Source organism: Bufo bufo, chromosome 5 (genome assembly GCF_905171765.1).
Source record: "Bufo bufo chromosome 5, aBufBuf1.1, whole genome shotgun sequence".
Classification (NCBI taxonomy): domain Eukaryota; kingdom Metazoa; phylum Chordata; class Amphibia; order Anura; family Bufonidae; genus Bufo; species Bufo bufo.
The window spans coordinates 513,297,893-513,319,450 of record NC_053393.1 but is presented as its reverse complement, the minus strand read 5'-3'; the positions used below and the strand labels follow the sequence as shown (position 1 = coordinate 513,319,450).

Sequence of the window (21,558 nt, the reverse complement as noted above, 5' to 3'; positions counted from 1 at the left end):
TCCCTGGATCTTCCTAAGGAGTCCAAAGCTGAAGTAAAAACTAATGCACTTGAAAATTGACCAATTTCTCATAGAAACCAGATTTCAGCTCTCATTTCTTGGTTCCTTGGAGAATGGAAGTGCCAACCAAATTGGTTGCTCAGATCAACTGCTCCAGTGTTACCTCTAATTAGCTTTGATGAATCTCTGCATTAGTAAGTGGCAAGTTTCTAGTTTCTTTCTTTCAACACTGAAATAAGATCTTGGGAAATATCTCTGTAGGATGTATTTATAACAAATGGGAACTGCTTTGCCATTAGATGTGAGGAGGCAACCTTAATACTAAGCATATGTGGTCAGAAGTAGTTCTCAGCCTCTCATATAGCGGATAAATTTGCTTAGATTATAAAAATGGGAAAAAATGCAAAGTTGTCGAAGACCTAAAGCGTTAAGAAGAGGAGAAGAACATTTTATGTTCGCGATGCAACGTACGGACAAAGAAAATCCAGTATATGATGTGCAAGTGAGCAGATGAGCCCGATAATGTTATCCTTTACTCTTTTCCTTGAGATTTATGCAGAATCTGTGACATCTCTGTAAGGGACCATACACAGGCTGTACAGAGTACCTGCGACTAGAAAAGAGCTAATTTCCTCAAATTTATTTCCGGTGCAATTCAATCGGCAGATTCGGTTCAGTCGGAATCAAAAGTGCCCCGATTGCCCTGAAAAGTCGTGTATGACATTCTGAGGTCTCTCATGATTTTTAACCTCAGGACAGCATAAGTAATGTCAACGTGACAGAGAAATATAAAGCTGCGGGTAAACGGATAGTAGCTGGTGGTAACAGATGACCTATTTGAAAACACACTGCACTGTTGGATTTTTCTTAATTAAAACACAAACCCAAAAAATAAAAGCCCTTTTGGTGGAAGATGCCTTCTCCTCAGTCTTCTTCTCTGTAAAATAGCGGCTGTCATTTTGTGCAATTTATTCTGGACAAATCTCCATAAGATTCTGATTCATTGGGAAATTTGCAATCGATTCAACTCCATAAAAAATTTGCCCTAGACACGCTGCATGCCCCCCAGGAGGTCACTCTGTATGGCACCTTACTACAGAGGCACAGTATTCTGTAAATGCTTCTAGGGCAGAAAATCTCCCTGATTGAATGCGGCACCGAAAAACCAAAACTCTGAATACCCCTCTAGGAAATCAGAGGCACAGTGTCGGCCCATGTACTTTGTGAGGGCCTATGATGGCTTCGGGCTGATCAGAACCTGTAAAGAACAGTCATTTGGCCCTGTGCATGGGAACAAGGTTGTGGATTTCACCTCGGCATGCAGAGTCGAGGACATCAATATCCTTGGTGCCAGAGTTATTAAAAAAATATACAAATAAAAAAATCACCTGTTCTTGTGTTGTCTTCTACTTTCAGGATCTCAGGAATTTTTTAACCATTCGCCTCTCTCTTCAGGATTTTTGGATTTAATGATCACCGAGTTGGCGGACATGTTGGTTGTCACCCTCCTTTACTGAATCGGCTATAAATAAGGAATGTCTTAATATAATTTTTAATAATTGGACTAAAAAGTATGAATGTAGGAGGTAGATGTGTTGGTAATTAAACGTGAAGAACACCTAGATATCTGTGGATGAAATGGTTGGTAGGGTCATCGATATATATGTACATCCAGTGTATAGACAGTATATATATATCCAACATTTGTGTCTACAGTTATATAATCTGCATTTGAACCTGACACACATTCACACACAGTGGCTCATTTACGATTTCTTCACATACCGACAGACACCACACCACCACTGCCGTGGTTCCCCCATTTTATAGGGACTACTGCCGCACATACGTTACTGATCTGCTCTTGGGTTTTTTTGAGTCTCTGCAGCTCGGGTGTGTCTGTGACAATGCTGAAGCCTCGTCCTTTACTTTCCTCAAAGTCTCTCTTGTATTTTACCTACAATAGGAAATATAAAAAAATAAAATAAAATAAAAAAAAAAGTCATCATGGCGTTGGCACTTGCATTACTTCTCTAGCATGCAATCTACAGGTAAACAGCAAGACATAGTTACATAGTTAACACTGCAGAAAAAAAAGACATAAGTCCGTCAAGTTCAACCAACGGATATTTATTCCTTAACCCTTTCATGACCGGGCCTAAAAAAAAAACATGTTTGTGATTTTGTGCACATGGTGGTTTAGTGACCCTAACCTTTTAATTTGTTTGACTACCAAAATAATTTTTGCTGTGTTTTTTACTTGACACTTAGGACTTCTTATTAGCATGTTTTTTTAAAGATATTTTTATTCCTTTTATTAGGTTTAAAAACAGCAAAGTCTGATTAAAAAGTATTTTTTTTTTAATTATAGCTTTTTTTTACTTGAATATTAAACCGGACACAAAAATTTATTGTTGCAATGGTTTCCCTATTTTGTGAAGATCATTTGGATGTATAACACGTATAGGTTTGAGTAAACATGGCGACTACGGTGACTGTTTCTGTTAGCGAGGGCATTTTTACATTTTTATTTTTTTTTACATTTTCTTCTTTGTATTTTTTTATTATTTTTAAAAGACCACTGGAGGACGCCTCCCTGCGCTCCTGTAGCGATGTACAGCGCTGGGATTAAAGAGCTGCCTGACCGTTAATATACGTGCCATCTGCACGGGGTATGTGCAGATAGAACGTATATAATCAGTGGGCAGTCGGGAAGGGGTTAATCAGCCCTCCCAAGCGTCCCTCTTTTGGAGGGAGTCCCTCTTTTTGACCCTCTGTCCCCCTTTGCTCCTTAAATGTCCCTCTTTTTGATCTGAGGTATAGATTTTTATTATTACATTCACAATATTAACCCAGAAAGTGTTTGTCTGGTTCCTCTCTGTATATTTGAGCCCGTTATGTATTTTTTTCCATTATTTGATGCAGTTGGGATTTTAGAAATTTCTATATTCAGATTATTTTTGTGCCATTTCATAAGAGAAAACTATTAAAGTGTATAGCTCCATGTATAGAAAAATTGATCTTTTAGACAATGAACCATAAGTGTCCCTCTTTAATCTTTGATTGAAGCAGGGGATTTATATATCAATTATATACTTTCTATATAGTGCATTCGGGTAGTGCAGCTTTTGTTTGCGGTTTTGCTGCGTTACCTCAGCTACAGATAGTGACAAACTCCATTGGAACAAATAATTTATACTGGTGTGATATACCAGTTGCCCCCCCAAAAAAGTGAGAAAAAAAAAGTTGGCTACAGCAAAATTGTTATTTAGTGACAGCCAGACAATCACAATTTCTTTTATGTCAGATGAATGCCTAATTTTTAAGGCCTGTACTCCTGTGGCCTAAAATACAATTTTTCTAGGCTCCAGCAGGGCACATTTCAGAGAATTTCCCTTTAAGACGCATAAAAATGATACATATTTTTTGTTGGAATTTTTGCCAATGATCCCCCTCTGGTATGTCACTGTCCATGTTGTGGGACGATTTGGTGGCTGCAAATATGAGCTGAAGGTTTTTCAGGTTCGCCTGGCATTAAAGTGAATGGGGCACGCCACAAACTTGCGGTTCGCGAACATTTGATCGTGAACCGTCCCGGCCGATGTTCGTCCATCACAAAAAAGGTGAACGATCTCAACCAGCGACTGGCTGAGTGGGCATTTCTAGCATGTCAAGAGGGATCAAGAAGCAGATAGCAGTCTATAGCCGGCCCTACTCGGATACTATTCTATAGTATAACCACTCGCCACTTCTAAGAATAAAATCCGAAATTAAAGATAAATACATTGGCATAATGCTTTTCTTGACATCAAAGTGACAAAAACTCTACAAAACCCATTGGGCAAAGGTTTCTGGCTTTTGAAGCAAAGCTATGGCTCATATGTGAACAGAATTTAAAGGGGTATTCTCGTCTAGAATAAATTTCCAAAAGGGTTGCTTTCCACATCTAGGACCCCCACTTATTGAGACACACGTATTCCGTTAGTTGAGACTGAAACGAAAATCCTGCATGCAGGACTTTTTTTGTCCGTCTAAAAAAAAAAAACGGAACTCAGACAAAAATGGCTAAAATGGATGCCAAATGTGAATAACAGGGGCTTTAACCACCTCAGCCCCCAGTGCTTAAACACCCTGAAAGACCAGGCCACTTTTTACACTTCTGACCTACACTACTTTCACCGTTTATTGCTCGGTCATGCAACTTACCACCCAAATGAATTTTACCTCCTTTTCTTCTCACTAATAGAGCTTTCATTTGGTGGTATTTCATTGCTGCTGACATTTTTACTTTTTTTGTTATTAATCGAAATTTAACGATTTTTTTGCAAAAAAATGACATTTTTCACTTTCAGTTGTAAAATTTTGCAAAAAAAAACACATCCATATATAAATTTTGCTCTAAATTTATTGTTCTACATGTCTTTGATAAAAAAAAAATGTTTGGGTAAAAGTTATAGTGTTTACAAACTATGGTACAAAAATGTGAATTTCCGCTTTTTGAAGCAGCTCTGACTTTCTGAGCACCTGTCATGTTTCCTGAGGTTCTACAATGCCCAGACAGTACAAACACCCCACAAATGACCCCATTTCTGAAAGTAGACACCCTAAGGTATTCGCTGATGGGCATAGTGAGTTCATAGAACTTTTTATTTTTTGTCACAAGTTAGCGGAAAATGATGATTTTTTTCTTTTTTTTTTTTTTTCTTACAAAGTCTCATATTCCACTAACTTGTGACAAAAAATAAAAACTTCCATGAACTCACTATGCCCATCAGCGAATACCTTTGGGTGTCTTCTTTCCAAAATGGGGTCACTTGTGGGGTAGTTATACTGCCCTGGCATTCTAGGGGCCCAAATGTGCGGTAAGGAGTTTGAAATCAAATTCTGTAAAAAATGACCAGTGAAATCCGAAAGGTGCTCTTTGGAATATGGGCCCCTTTGCCCACCTAGGCTGCAAAAAAGTGTCACACATCTGGTATCTCCGTATTCAGGAGAAGTTGGGGAATGTGTTTTGGGGTGTCATTTTACATATACCCATGCTGGGTGAGAGAAATATCTTGGTCAAATGCCAACTTTGTATAAAAAAAATGGGAAAAGTTGTCTTTTGCCAAGATATTTCTCTCACCCAGCATGGGTATATGTAAAATGACACCCCAAAACACATTCCCCAACTTCTCCTGAATACGGAGATACCAGATGTGTGACACTTTTTTGCAGCCTAGGTGGGCAAAGGGGCCCACATTCCAAAGAGCACCTTTCGGATTTCACTGGTCATTTTTTACAGAATTTGATTTCAAACTCCTTACCACACATTTGGGCCCCTAGAATGCCAGGGCAGTATAACTACCCCACAAGTGACCCCATTTTGGAAAGAAGACACCCCAAGGTATTCGCTGATGGGCATAGTGAGTTCATGGAAGTTTTTATTTTTTGTCACAAGTTAGTGGAATATGAGACTTTGTAAGAAAAAAAAAAAAATCATCATTTTCCACTAACTTGTGACAAAAAATAAAAAATTCTAGGAACTCGCCATGCCCCTCATGGAATACCTTGGGGTGTCTTCTTTCCAAAATGAGGTCACTTGTGGGGTAGTTATACTGCCCTGGCATTCTAGGGGCCCAAATGTGTGGTAAGGAGTTTGAAATCAAATTCTGTAAAAAATGACCAGTGAAATCCGAAACGTGCTCTTTGGAATGTGGGCCCCTTTGCCCACCTAGGCTGCAAAAAAGTGCCACACATGTGGTATCTCCGTATTCAGGAGAAGTTGGGGAATGTGTTTTGGGGTGTCATTTTACATATACCCATGCTGGGTGAGATAAATATCTTGGTCAAATGCCAACTTTGTATAAAAAAAATGGGAAAAGTTGTCTTTTGCCAAGATATTTCTCTCACCCAGCATGGGTATATGTAAAATGACACCCCAAAACACATTCCCCAACGTCTCCTGAGTACGGCGATACCAGATGTGTGACACTTTTTTGCAGCCTAGATGCGCAAAGGGGCCCACATTCCTTTTATGAGGGCATTTTTAGACATTTGGATCCCAGACTTCTTCTCACGCTTTAGGGCCCCTAGAATGCCAGGGCAGTATAAATACCCCACATGTGACCCCATTTTGGAAAGAAGACACCCCAAGGTATTTAATGAGGGGCATGGCGAGTTCATAGAAATTTTTTTTTTTTGGCACAAGTTAGCGGAAATTGATTTTATTTATTTTTTTCTCACAAAGTCTCCCTTTCCGCTAACTTGGGACAAAAATTTCAATCTTTCATGGACTCAATATGCCCCTCACGGAATACCTGGGGTTGTCTTCTTTCCGAAATGGGGTCACATGTGGGGTATTTATACTGCCCTGGCATTCTAGGGGCCCTAAAGCGTGAGAAGAAGTCTGGAATATAAATGTCTAAAAATTTTTACGCATTTGGATTCCGTGAGGGGTATGGTGAGTTCATGTGAGATTTTATTTTTTGACACAAGTTAGTGGAATATGAGACTTTGTAAGAAAAATAAATAAATTTCCGCTAACTTGTGCCAAAAAATTGTCTGAATGGAGCCTTACAGAGGGGTGATCAATGACAGGGGGGTGATCAATGACAGGGGGGTGATCAGGGAGTCTATATGGGGTGATCACCCCCCTGTCATTGATCACCCCCCTATAAGGCTCCATTCAGATGTCCGTATGTGTTTTGCGGATCCGATCCATGTATCCGTTGATCCGTAAAAATCATACGGACATCTGAATGCAGCCTGACAGGGGGGGTGATCAATGACAGGGGGGGTGATCAATGACAGGGGGGTGATCAATGACAGGGGGGGTAATCAATGACAGTGGGGTGATCAGGGAGTCTATATGGGGTGATCACCACAGTCATTGATCACGCCCCTGTAAGGCTCCATTCAGACGTCCGTATGCGTTTTTCGGATCCGATCCATCTATCAGTGGATCCGTAAAAATCATGCGGACATCTGAATGGAGCTTTACAGGGGGGTGATCAATGACAGGGGGGTAATCAATGACAGGGGGGTGATCAGGGAGTCTATATGGGGTGATCACCACAGTCATTGATCACACCCCTGTAAGGCTCCATTCAGACGTCCGTATGCGTTTTGCGGATCCGATCCATCTATCAGTGGATCCGTAAAAATCATGCGGACATCTGAATGGATCTTACAGGGGGGTAATCAATGACAGGGGGGTGATCAGGGAGTCTATATGGGGTGATCACCACAGTCATTGATCACGCCCCTGTAAGGCTCCATTCAGATGTCCGTATGCGTTTTGCGGATCCGATCAATCTATCAGTGGATCCGTAAAAATCATGCGGACATCTGAATGGAGCTTTACAGGGGTGTGATCAATGACAGGGGGGTAATCAATGACAGGGGGGTGATCAGGGAGTCTATATGGGGTGATCACCACAGTCATTGATCACGCCCCTGTAAGGCTCCATTCAGACGTCCGTATGCGTTTTGCGGATCCGATCCATCTATCAGTGGATCCGTAAAAATCATGCGGACATCTGAATGGAGCTTTACAGGGGGGTGATCAATGACAGGGGGGTAATCAATGACAGGGGGGTGATCAGGGAGTCTATATGGGGTGATCACCACAGTCATTGATCACACCCCTGTAAGGCTCCATTCAGACGTCCGTATGCGTTTTGCGGATCCGATCCATCTATCAGTGGATCCGTAAAAATCATGCGGACATCTGAATGGATCTTACAGGGGGGTAATCAATGACAGGGGGGTGATCAGGGAGTCTATATGGGGTGATCACCACAGTCATTGATCACGCCCCTGTAAGGCTCCATTCAGATGTCCGTATGCGTTTTGCGGATCCGATCCATCTATCAGTGGATCCGTAAAAATCATGCGGACATCTGAATGGAGCTTTACAGGGGTGTGATCAATGACAGGGGGGTAATCAATGACAGGGGGGTGATCAGGGAGTCTATATGGGGTGATCACCACAGTCATTGATCACGCCCCTGTAAGGCTCCATTCAGATGTCCGTATGCGTTTTGCGGATCCGATCCATCTATCAGTGGATCCGTAAAAATCATGCGGACATCTGAATGGAGCTTTACAGGGGGGTGATCAATGACAGGGGGGTAATCAATGACAGGGGGGTGATCAGGGAGTCTATATGGGGTGATCACCACAGTCATTGATCACACCCCTGTAAGGCTCCATTCAGACGTCCGTATGCGTTTTGCGGATCCGATCCATCTATCAGTGGATCCGTAAAAATCATGCGGACATCTGAATGGAGCTTTACAGGGGTGTGATCAATGACAGGGGGGTAATCAATGACAGGGGGGTGATCAGGGAGTCTATATGGGATGATCACCACAGTCATTGATCACGCCCCTGTAAGGCTCCATTCAGATGTCCGTATGCGTTTTGCGGATCCGATCCATCTATCAGTGGATCCGTAAAAATCATGCGGACATCTGAATGGAGCTTTACAGGGGGGTGATCAATGACAGGGGGGTAATCAATGACAGGGGGGTGATCAGGGAGTCTATATGGGGTGATCACCACAGTCATTGATCACACCCCTGTAAGGCTCCATTCAGACGTCCGTATGCGTTTTGCGGATCCGATCCATCTATCAGTGGATCCGTAAAAATCATGCGGACATCTGAATGGATCTTACAGTGGGGTAATCAATGACAGGGGGGTGATCAGGGAGTCTATATGGGGTGATCACCACAGTCATTGATCACATAGAAACATAGAATGTGTCGGCAGATAAGAACCATTTGGCCCATCTAGTCTGCCCAATACAGGGAGTGCAGAATTATTAGGCAAGTTGTATTTTTGAGGATTAATTTTATTATTGAACAACAACCATGTTCTCAATGAACCCAAAAAACTCATTAATATCAAAGCTGAATATTTTTGGAAGTAGTTTTTAGTTTGTTTTTAGTTTTAGCTATTTTAGGGGGATATCTGTGTGTGCAGGTGACTATTACTGTGCATAATTATTAGGCAACTTAACAAAAAACAAATATATACCCATTTCAATTATTTATTTTTACCAGTGAAACCAATATAACATCTCAACATTCACAAATATACATTTTTTACATTCAAAAACAAAACAAAAACAAATCAGTGACCAATATAGCTATCTTTCTTTGCAAGGACACTCAAAAGCCTGCCATCCATGGATTCTGTCAGTGTTTTGATCTGTTCACCATCAACATTGCGTGCAGCAGCAGCCACAGCCTCCCAGACACTGTTCAGAGAGGTGTACTGTTTTCCCTCCTTGTAAATCTCACATTTGATGATGGACCACAGGTTCTGAATGGGGTTCAGATCAGGTGAACAAGGAGGCCATGTCATTAGATTTTCTTCTTTTATACCCTTTCTTGCCAGCCACGCTGTGGAGTACTTGGACGCGTGTGATGGAGCATTGTCCTGCATGAAAATCATGTTTTTCTTGAAGGATGCAGACTTCTTCCTGTACCACTGCTTGAAGAAGGTGTCTTCCAGAAACTGGCAGTAGGACTGGGAGTTGAGCTTGACTCCATCCTCAACCCGAAAAGGCCCCACAAGCTCATCTTTGATGATACCAGCCCAAACCAGTACTCCACCTCCACCTTGCTGGCGTCTGAGTCGGACTGGAGCTCTCTGCCCTTTACCAATCCAGCCACGGGCCCATCCATCTGGCCCATCAAGACTCACTCTCATTTCATCAGTCCATAAAACCTTAGAAAAATCAGTCTTGAGATATTTCTTGGCCCAGTCTTGACGTTTCAGCTTGTGTGTCTTGTTCAGTGGTGGTCGTCTTTCAGCCTTTCTTACCTTGGCCATGTCTCTGAGTATTGCACACCTTGTGCTTTTGGGCACTCCAGTGATGTTGCAGCTCTGAAATATGGCCAAACTGGTGGCAAGTGGCATCTTGGCAGCTGCACGCTTGACTTTTCTCAGTTCATGGGCAGTTATTTTGCACCTTGGTTTTTCCACACGCTTCTTGCGACCCTGTTGACTATTTTGAATGAAACGCTTGATTGTTCGATGATCACGCTTCAGAAGCTTTGCAATTTTAAGAGTGCTGCATCCCTCTGCAAGATATCTCACTATTTTGTACTTTTCTGAGCCTGTCAAGTCCTTCTTTTGACCCATTTTGCCAAAGGAAAGGAAGTTGCCTAATAATTATGCACACCTAATATAGGGTGTTGATGTCATTAGACCACACCCCTTCTCATTACAGAGATGCACATCACCAAATATGCTTAATTGGTAGTAGACTTTCGAGCCTATACAGCTTGGAGTAAGACAACATGCATAAAGAGGATGATGTGGTCAAAATACTCATTTGCCTAATAATTCTTCACGCAGTGTATACTGAATACTATGGATAGCCCCCGGCCCTATCTTATATGAAGGATGGCCTTATGCCTATCCCATGCATGCTTAAACCCCTTCACTGTATTTGCAGCTACCACTTCTGCAGGAAGGCTATTCCATGCATCCACTACTCTCTCAGTAAAGTAATACTTCCTTATATTACTTTTAAACCTTTGCCCCTCTAATTTAAAACTGTGTCCTCTTGTGGTAGTTTTTCTTCTTTTAAATATGCTCTCTTCCTTTACCGAGTTGATTCCCTTTATGTATTTAAAAGTTTCTATCATATCCCCTCTGTCTCTTCTTTCTTCCAAGCTATACATATTAAGGTCCTTTAACCTTTCCTGGTAAGTTTTATCCTGCAATCCATGTACTAGTTTAGTAGCTCTTCTCTGAACTCTCTCTAGAGTATCTATATCCTTCTGGAGATATGGCCTCCAGTACTGTGCACAATACTCCAAGTGAGGTCTCACCAGTGTTCTGTACAGCGGCATAAGCACTTCACTCTTTCTACTGCTTATACCTCTCCCTATACATCCAAGCATTCTGCTGGCATTTCGTGCTGCTCTATTACATTGTCTTCCCACCTTTAAGTCTTCTGAAATAATTACTCCTAAATCCCTTTCCTCAGATACTGAGGTCAGGACTGTGTCAAATATTCTATATTCTGCCCTTGGGTTTTTACGCCCCAGGTGCATTATCTTGCACTTATCCACATTAAATTTCAGTTTCCAGAGTTCTGACCATTCTTCTAGTTTTCCTAAATGGATCACGCCCCTGTAAGGCTCCATTCAGATGTCCGTATGCGTTTTGCGGATCCGATCCATCTATCAGTGGATCCGTAAAAATCATGCGGACATCTGAATGGAGCTTTACAGGGGTGTGATCAATGACAGGGGGGTAATCAATGACAGGGGGGTGATCAGGGAGTCTATATGGGGTGATCACCACAGTCATTGATCACGCCCCTGTAAGGCTCCATTCAGACGTCCGTATGCGTTTTGCGGATCCGATCCATCTATCAGTGGATCCGTAAAAATCATGCGGACATCTGAATGGAGCTTTACAGGGGGGTGATCAATGACAGGGGGGTAATCAATGACAGGGGGGTGATCAGGGAGTCTATATGGGGTGATCAGGGGTGATCAAGGGTGATCAAGGGTGAATAAGGGGTTAATAATTGACAGGGGGGGGGGTGTAGTGTAGTGGTGCTTGGTGCAACATATTACTGAGCTGCCTGTGTCCTCTGGTGGTCGATCCAAACAAAGGGGACCACCAGAGGACCAGGTAGCAGGTATATTAGACGCTGTTATCAAAACAGCGTCTAATATACCTGTTAGGGTTTAAAAAATCACATCTCCAGCCTGCCAGCGAACGATCGCCGCTGGCAGGCTGGAGATCCACTCTCTTACCTTCCGTTCCTGTGAGCGCGCGCGCCTGTGTGCGCGCGTTCACAGGAAATCCCGGCTCACGCGAGATGACGAGTATATGCGTCGCTGAGCGCAGGGCTGCCACCTCCGGAACGCGAATCTGCGTTAGGCGATCCGGAGGTGGTTAAATACAGGATCCGATTTTTTTTTTTTTCTTTTTGACATCAGAAGAGCAAAAAATAAACGAAGATGTGAACCCGGCCTTATACACATGTAGTGTCCCACTAGGTAAAGGTGGGCACTACACAAGGGTTAATATGTCTATTGCATTAATGTGATGTGTTATGCTCATTTCCCTGTGTTATCTGGGTGTCAGGCCTGTTAGGGTGTAGTTCAGCCTCCTAGACATTAGAGGGAGCTAGAGAACCCTGAATATATATAGGTAGGCCCAGACAGGGGAGAGTTAGTGCAGTCCAGGTGGCTAGTAGTGTAGCCTCATCAGCCTGAAGTTCCTGAGTCTATGTTTTAGCTCAGAAGATTCACCCCATGAGAAGAGTTTACCTCCTGGGAGAAACCTGCAGTTACCACAAGCCAAGCAGAGCCAGTGTTTCCAGCTAAGACAAGTAAGCTGAAGGGCAGAAGAATCATTAAGTTAATGCAAGGATAAATACGGGAGGAAGATTATTTTGCCAAGGATAAAAGCCAGCATTTAGGCATACGGGCCTTGGAATACAGCCAGCCAGAACTGAGAAATAGTGCAGCCTGGTCTGTGAAGTGTCAATTGTTACCCTCTGAGTATCCCGCAAAGAACATTTGTCTGCCATTCATAAAGAGCCTGCTGATCGTTATTGCTCAATGTGGAACTGAAAATTGAACTGTACAAAGTTGAACCGTTGTTCCAGTAAAGCAAAGTTTGGTTTACCATACTACTGTGTTCCTCCATTACTACTGCTATAAATCGGTGTGCCACCGTTACAGGCACTGGCGTCACGAATCTTAAAGGGACCTTGCCCCAGGCACATAAAACACCTGCAACATCCAAGGCACCTCATCCACCATCAGGCCTGGTCCCTAAATACAGAGTGTGCCCCAGAGGACTTCTGTGCCAGCCTCTCCTTCACTGTCGCATGCCTGCCCAGGGTTCTCCTCCAAACAGTGAGTAACCCTCGATTGCCCATAACCGTGACCTCGCAATCGCAATACCCTGCAGGTCTGGCGTGCTGCACACAGACACAAGTTGAATAACTTTGCTTGGATTGCATTCCCAATTCTAATGGTCGTTCATAGAAACAGTCGACAAACTTGTTGTCACACACAGTCAGAGCTTGGCTCCTGTAATGCAGCGAGGCAACTCTGGGGGTCATTTATTAAGGCCACGTTTTAGATGCCGATCTTAATAACCTCTATAGCTGGCGGTGGAGCCGCAGAAGTTATGATGAGCCGCCAGCCTCTGCATAACTTCTGCGTATCCTGCGCCAGTCTAAATGTAAGACTGCTTCCGTGCCGTCTTACACTTAGACCTTTTCCTACGCCTAAAACAGGCATAGAAAATGATGAATGAGACGGGCCTATGGCCTGTCCCCTTCCCCAGCCTCGCCTAATTTTTTTTAGACCTGGTGTGAGTGGGGAAAAGTTGTAGATTGCGGCGCAAATAAACTTTACACCGCAATGTGCGCCAGAAATATGCCTCATGTAGGCGTATTTCTGCATAGTAAATGACCCCCTATGTCTTTTTCTATATCAGGAGTACAGAACAGGGCCTGATGTAAAGATAAGACTTCCCAGAGTAAAGACTCATTCACACGTCCGTGTCTGTGCTTAAATCTGTGAGCAGGAAGGATCCGTGTTGGGTCCGTGTGTTCGTTTTTTGCTGTCCGCGTGCCACCCGTGTTTCACTGACACTGCACAGCGGAAAAATAATATTCAAAGCATCTCTTCCTAATGGTCCTTAAAACACAGATGCAACACGGATGGCATCCGTTTTGCATCTGTGGTTTTCACGGACCCATAGACTATAATGGGAGCGATGAATCCATGAACACGGACAAAAATAGAGCACGTATCCGGGCTAAAAACACGAATCCATGGACCGTGCTAACACACTGATGTCTGAATACACACATTAAAATGAATGGGGGCATGTGCTGTCTGTGCAGAACGCGAACAGCACACGTCCGTAAAACACTGATGTGTGAATGAGGCAGCAAGGAATGCTGGGAGATTTCAGCCCTGAAGCCTGCAGGTATTTGAATGTACAGCTTACACTTCGGGATCAGTACTAGCCAAGGAATCTATTGGCAAAGTAACTTTATAGGAAGAGATTCTGTATGTAAATTGTGACATGGTGTTAAAGGATGGGCAATGGGCACGCACTGTAAGAAGAGCATAGCCATGGGGATTAGATTTTTTTACATTTATGAGAAAATTATAGAAATCCTTTCTTTTTGGACAAACATCAAGCTGTCCTGCCAAGTAGATGAAAATTAATCTCTGCAAATCGTAAAATTCATCGGGGGATAAGCCGTGCTTTGGTGAAGATCCTGTGTGTTGGGCATGCACGCTGAATTTCTAATACTTCTAAATATATAGTGTACGTGGCAAACGTAACGCTGTCATGAGGAGTCTGAGTCATTGCTATCGTCAAACATAAGCCCATATCCTTCCAAGTAAGAACACACAGCGCTCCGAAACATATGTGCCCTATTATGTCACTGTAAAGAAGAGATGCGGCAGCTGCTAAGGGGTTTTCCTTCATTTTGTGGACAGCTCCTCAATGTATGAATGTTAGGAGTCTGACTTCTGGAACCCCTGCCGACTAGCAGAGAGCAGGGGTTGTAGTGCTGAAGCCCCTTCACAGCAATATTCCTACCCATGTGGTCGTTTCAGGTACTGCACCCCAGCCACACTCCGCTTACTTCTTAAGGGCTCATACACACGAACGTATTTTGTTTCTGTTCTTTTACAGGTCTGTATGCAGAACCATTCACTTCAAAAACGGAAACGACTGTGTGCATTCCGTGCCCGTATTTCCGCATATGCATTCTGCAAAAAAATAGAACATGTCCTATTCTTGTCTGTTTTGCGGACTGTTACAATGTATCCGCAGAAAAACGGATACAATACAGATGTCACACGGATGTAATATGTTTTTCTTTTGCGGATCTGGGACATTGATGGCATATAGCAAGGATATGCCCCCAATGTGTGATAAGTGCAGGTGCCTCCGCTACTTCCGTAAGCCCTATAGAAGTGCGCTTCCCATTCATTTCAATGGGACTTCCGAAAATAGCTGTGCGCACCAATTGGCTATTTTCAGCGCTTCCATAGGAATAAATGGAGGGCAGCCAAGCCAGGCTTTGTTCTAAGTATACCTCCGGGACCCGCACCTATCAGACATTGGGGGCATATCCTATCCTTCAAGGCCTCATGCACACGACCGTATATATTTTGCGCTCTGCAAAATACGGATACCGTCCATGTTGCATCCGCATTTTTTGCAGACCCATTGCTTTTCAATGGTTCCGTGGTCTGCATTTTTTGGCCAAATATAGGGCATGTTCTATCTTTTTATGGAACGGACATACGAATTACGTGTACTTTCCTCATCCGTATATCCATTATGAAAAAGGATAGAATATATCTGCCAAATGTGGACCACAGACCTATTGAAGTCAATGGGTCTGCAATCAAATGCAGACGGCACTTGGACCTCAGCCGTATGCATTCCGGCCGTGTGCATGAGGCCTAATGGAGTCTTCCAGGCTCCTGATATTGATGATCTATCCTTAACACAGGTCATTAAAGGGGTTGTCCGGGTTCAGGGCTAAACCCGGATATAAGCTCCCTTTACCATATACAAGTAGAGCACCAGAGCATTTCCTTGCTCCGATGCTCCCTTTGCCTTGCGCTGCAAGGTCTGCTTGTTGTGATCCGGTGACGTACCGGGTTTCACATCAGTATGCCAGGCGGAGCCTTCCGCCTAGCAGGGAGCCCGGTGTATAGTGCTGATCTGGGCGGTTTTAGAGGCGGGTATCTATGGTGCAAAGTAAAGTTGGAGTGGTGATCTTTATTAAAACACAACTTTTAATTAGTTCAATAGAAAAAGGGTCCCTAAATATAACAAATATTAACAATCTAGTGCACATCGACACATAAAAATCTTGTTACATGGCAGCACCTGAAACATAACCGGTTGTCCTACCATAACCCGGGTGTCTTCCGGTTTTTACAGATGTAACGTGGATGTAGTCTTGCTGAAAATACAAAAGGGCAGGAACCAGACGGGATAGATGGTGGGCTCTAAATCCCTATATAACCCTAGGATAGGGGTGCTGACGTGACCCTGACGTCCTAGCCACGGAGCACCCGTCCTGAGAAGAAGGACCCCGTCCGGAACCTTGCCCTCACGCTACTTGGCCCTGTTGTGCCCTAGTGCAGCTGATCCCTACATGCCTGTTTCATGTACTGTAACAATCATCAGGGGAACATTGTGCAATCGAGCAGGGCATAAATCACATAGAGTGTTGATCTAGATGATTCAATAATCAACACTGAGGGTATTCGATGTGAAAACAAAAAAACACTTTAAATCAATACAAATGGTAGCCTGTGGTCTAGGCTCCACGGAGTATCAGGGCTAAACGCATGCCTAAAGATATAAGGCAGTATAAGGTGCAGGGAGGTCTCTTGATATGCGGCTTTTGCACTCCAACTTTACTTTGCACTCTGTATTTATAGGTGATCCAGTCATAGATTATCATACAGTTTTTTTCTGCCGGGTATCTATGGTACAGAACAAGGAAATGCTCCGAAGCTCCACTCGTACATGGTAAAGGAGTGAAGAGGAGCTTATATCCGGGTTCAGCCCTGAATCTGGACAACCCCTTTAATATCAAACCCTTTAATATCCGATCAGTGAGGGTCCGACATTCTGTGCCCCCACTGATCAGCTTCCAGAACTAGAACTAGCATTGTAGATGGAAGCACAGCTCAGTTCAAAATGTAGTGGGAGTGATTGGTTACTGCAGTCCAGCTCCTATTGAGGTGAAAGGGAGCTGAGCTGCAGTAACTCAGCAAGACCACTACACTTTCAGTGGCGCTGTGCTCCCTGCTCCATTCACTAGCGAGTTCCGGTTTGGGAGGCTGCAGGTAACAGTTGATCCTTTCCCCGGCTTCTGATATCTTGAGGATAGATCATCAATATCAGGAGCCTAAAAAATGTCTTTAAATTACAGTTAAATATTTAGAGGTATTTTTTACGAAAAAATGTAAAAAATAAATAAAAAACTACAGATACTGCAAAAAATCTGATGAATAATAGCACATGTGAACACAGCCTATAGCTAAGCAGATTTACCATTCAGCAACAGTGACAGCCCCTGTGTGAACTGCAATGGCCCCTTTAAATATAACCTAAAATTTTACATGTTTATCCCTGGATTTATCCAAATAATGGTTGAATTGTTGTAATGACATTCTCTATTTTTGCCTCCCTGCAAAAGATACATAATATCGGGGAGGAGTTCGGGACTTTTAATGGTGTACATAATATTTAACATTCTGAAACTCATAAAATAAAATCTGCTGTCACCAGAAAGGAAGGGTGGCATTTCCTTTTCTATTTTTGCAGTCTAAGGGCGAGCCTGAATGACTTCATTTCTGCGCCAGTCATTACATAAAGCCACAAGGTGACACTGGACTTTTCTCATGACTCAGGGAAGACTCGTGTATGAATTAACATTTACACAAGATTTTTTGACAGACACATAAAATAATTATCTTTTCGGGGATCCTCTCTATTTTTATGAGGGCGAGTATGTATTTTGGTGCTCACCTTTTTTGTTGTGCTACGTTAGCCTTTTTGATGGATAGGTCGGTGCTGCTGTTGGTGTCTGGGTCCTCTCTGGAGGATGGGACAACGAACGTAGGTGGGTGAAGGCTCTTCAGATCCACCTTTGTGGTGACAACACTTGTTCCAAAGACACAACCCAAAATGGTACGTAATAACTTTTTTATTAAGACATAACAGGTAGACAACACGTTTCAGAGTTCGACCAACTCCTTTTTCAAGTCTGAGATGTTAAAAGGAAAAGCTCCAGAGAGGCCTGCACAGCTTTTTTGGAGCTTCTTCTAACATCTTAGACTTGAAATAGGAGACTGTCGAACTCTGAAATGCGTTGTCTACCGATTAGATGTGCCAACAAAAATGTTTTTACATAGCACTTTGGGTCGTGTCTTTGCGCCAAGTGTTGTCTCCACAAAGTTGGATCTGAAGTACCTTCGGCCACCTACCAGTACGTACGTTCATTGTTCTCAGGAAGGATCCAGTATATGCTATACAGTCAAACGTTTAAAATACTATGGGTCTTAATAAAGGCCCATAGCTGGTGGTAGATCACCGAAGTTACGAAGAGGCCGGCGCCAGCCTCTCCATAACTTCGGCACATCCAGCGCCGGTTCTAAATGTAAGCCAGCTTCAGAGCTGTCTTACATTTACCATTTACCAGAGAAAATGGTAAATGAGACAGGCCTCCCGCGGCCCGTCCCATTCCCTGCCAGGTCTAAAATTCTGAGCGTGGCGTGAGAGAAGTCGCCTAATTTAGGTGTATTTCATATTAGTGAATGACCCCCTATATGTATGCTGTGAATACAGTTGCACATAATACGATGTGAAATAGCTGAAGTTGTGGCAAAATATTGGACTGTTTACGCACAAAATCATTCCCCGACACACTCATACAGATCGACATTTTTCCATTAACATCCTCTTAAAGGGGACTTATCAGCTCTCCTTTAATACATACTTAATTCCAAATAAAATAACAATTCAGGGACACCTTATGTTACATCCTTGCACCGTTCCTCTTTATTCCTCCAGGAAATAAATGAATAAAGCCTCTTTTAGACCTCAGTGAATCACAGATCCATGGACCGCTCACATATCCACTGGGGACATTTACTAAGACCGTATCTGTTTTGTTTTTTACGCCAGTCTTAGTTTCCCCCTCGCGTTGCCCCAAGATTTGTCTACTTTATGACAAATTATTGTCACATTGTCGGTTTGTGAGTCTGTGGTGACACCACAGAAGCATGCCTTATTTTCGTCCGTGATTATGGATCCCTCATGCACATTATAGTCCATGGGTCTGTGAAAACAACGGTCGCAACAAGGATGTCACCCGTGTTTGGTCCCTTGTTTTTACAAATTGTAAGAGCAAAAAACGGATACACAGACTCTTCACAGACATCTTCATGGATGAACCACTGACCAGCTTATCAGGGACACGAGTTGACAACTGGGTGTCACCATTCCCCTTGTTAATATGGCGTGTCCTTTCACATTTTTAGGCCTCATGCACACGGTTGTTGCCAGCCGTGGCACAAATTGCGGCCCACAAACAGCAGGTCTGCAATATGCGGGCACCGTCCGTGTGCTCCCCGCATCACAGATGCTGACCCATTCACTTGAATGGGTCCATAATCCGGAGCTGCGGTGCGAAATGGAGGCACGGAACATCCGTGCCGCAAAAAAATAGAACTTGTTCTATGTTTTTACGGTGCGGACGGATCGCGGACCCTTCTGGATCCGTCGCAGCTGCCGCACGGATGGGGCCCGTGCATTGGGGATGGCAAATTTCGGTCCTCAATGCCCGGAACGGCTGCACACTGTGTGAAGTGTTCTTGCCTCCACCAGTAGTCTACAACTGGAGTGGGCGGAGTAACTGGGTGGAACTGTTGTGTGGTTGGAGTGGCTGGAGTAACTGTGGAAAGGCTGGACTGGGCAGAGTAACTTCATGGAGTGGGCAGAGTAACTGTGTGGAGTGTTTGGAGTGAGTAAAGATAGTAAACATTACACTAACCAATTGATTGATCAAATTTAAAAAGTGCACATGGCAAGCTTGATAGAGTGAGAAATGCATTTCATCTTTGATTTATTTATATAGCACATTAATTGCAATGTTGTTGCCCAAAGTGCTTCACAGTTACATTAAAACATACATTTATAAAAACATTAGCAGCCGATTTGTGTAGGTGGGCTTGAAAAGGAGAGAGTGGTGGCAGTTTAGAAATCATGTCCTGATTTTTCAGCTCACACTCTAGCTTTTGTCACTCTGCTGGCTGCTCACACACCTGGGTTCCTATGGCAACTCACTCTACAGCAAGGGCAGAGAAGAGCAGTTAAAAACAAACTGCTCCAACTTGCTCACTTCACTGGCGGTTGCCATCTTTAAACGGTTGTAGTTAAAAAATGATAAATCCTACAGCAAAGAGTTTTATATTGTGAGAATCACAAGACACAGACCTACATTTTGATGCATAGTAGGTCTCTGAAATATAAAAAATAAAGGCACAGTCGCAGTTTGGAAATTGCTATAGCGGAGTTTCAATGAATGTCAATGGGCGGCGTGAGTTGCAAACAAATGGTCATATTGTGAAAACTATCAGGACTATGGCTTAGCTGTGGACATTTTTAGTGGCAGCAGGATATCTGAATGTTTTGATATTGATTTGTGTAGGTGGGCTTGAAAATGAGGGAGTGGTGGCAGTTTAGAAATCATGTCCTGATTTTTCAGCTCACACTCTAGCTTTTGTCAGAACATTCCGCCATTCATTCCTATGGGACCAATTTCACCACAAAAACGTCGATATTTCGTGAACCATTCGGCGAAACGCTCCACAAAGTAATAGCACACCAATCGGGAACAATCCGCACGTTTCGGTATATTACTGTCTATGTAGTGTAAAAACTGTGGGAGGAGTTAGGGTGGTAAATTTGGCTATAATAATAAGAATATATATGTGAGATAACAGTAAGTGGTCTTGAAATGCAAGAAGACTTAATGAGATGTCTGCCGCTCCGCTATTATACTATAAGGTGATACTATGGGGGGAGATTTATGAAAACTGGTGTAAAGGAAAACTGGCTTAGTTGCCCATAGCAACCAATCAGATTCCACCTTTCAATTTTCACAGCTCCTTTGGAAAATTAAAGGTGGGATTTAATTGGTTACTATGGGCAACTAAGCCAGTTTGATAAATCAGCAATATCGCTAGTCATTATTTCACTCAACTGCTTGCGACCAGCAGGGGGCCCCAAGTATTACATTGGTTTGTGTGATAGTTGCTACGTTGCCCATAGCAACCAATCAAATTCCAGCTTTCATTTTCCAAAGGACCTCTGAAAAATGAAAGGGGGAATCTGATTGGTTTCTATAGGCAACTAAGCCAGTTTTCCTTTACACCAGTCTTGATAAATCTCCCTCACTCTGTTCAAGGGTATGGACGGTGTGCATTCAGTTACCTGACTCTGATTTTCACTCTGTTGTTTTAGTCGAAGGTTTTCTGGAGTATCTGTCACTGTGGTGAAGGACTGCTTAGGATAGTGTCTAGAAAAGAAAGAAAAAAATAGTCAATGATATAGCACGCATCCATCCTGTACATTGTTACTGCAGTTTGCAATGCTAATGTAAAGTACTGCACCCTCAGTGGTTCCTGCATGAGTCAGGCATGGCCAGAGTGAGCAATCCTGGCATAGCCCTCTCTGGAGCTCAGGGTGTGGGCTGGCCCCTTCCCCTGGTTCCAGAAGATTCCAGACAGAGTAGCTGTAGAGAGGGAGGAGGAAGAATGCAGACCTCCATGTCCTCCTCTCCCCCAGACTTCAGCACCAAGCCCTGGAGCCCCATCATCTCAACGAGCTCCAGGAGATAAAAGCAAGAGAGTAGGAGGATTTGTGTGGCTACAGCATGTGTGAGAGAGAGAGCAAGGTAACTCAGCTTAAAGCATTTCAGACCCTGCTGCTTTAAAGGGGAAACAAGTTAAGACACCCTAT

General features: G+C 43.3%; 1 protein-coding gene across 2 annotated transcripts in view; it reads right to left on the bottom strand.

Moving 5' to 3' along the window:
• Positions 1 to 21,558, bottom strand: part of NEBL (nebulette) — a 277,903-nt gene that overhangs the window by 140,181 nt on the left and 116,164 nt on the right. For both annotated transcript variants that reach the window (XM_040434444.1, XM_040434445.1), the window contains exons 3-4: positions 21,031 to 21,115; positions 1,850 to 1,957 (exon numbers count right to left, since the gene is read on the bottom strand). In XM_040434444.1, the coding sequence (XP_040290378.1) occupies positions 1,850 to 1,957; positions 21,031 to 21,115 (193 nt within the window). The remainder of the gene's footprint in view (positions 1 to 1,849; positions 1,958 to 21,030; positions 21,116 to 21,558) is intronic.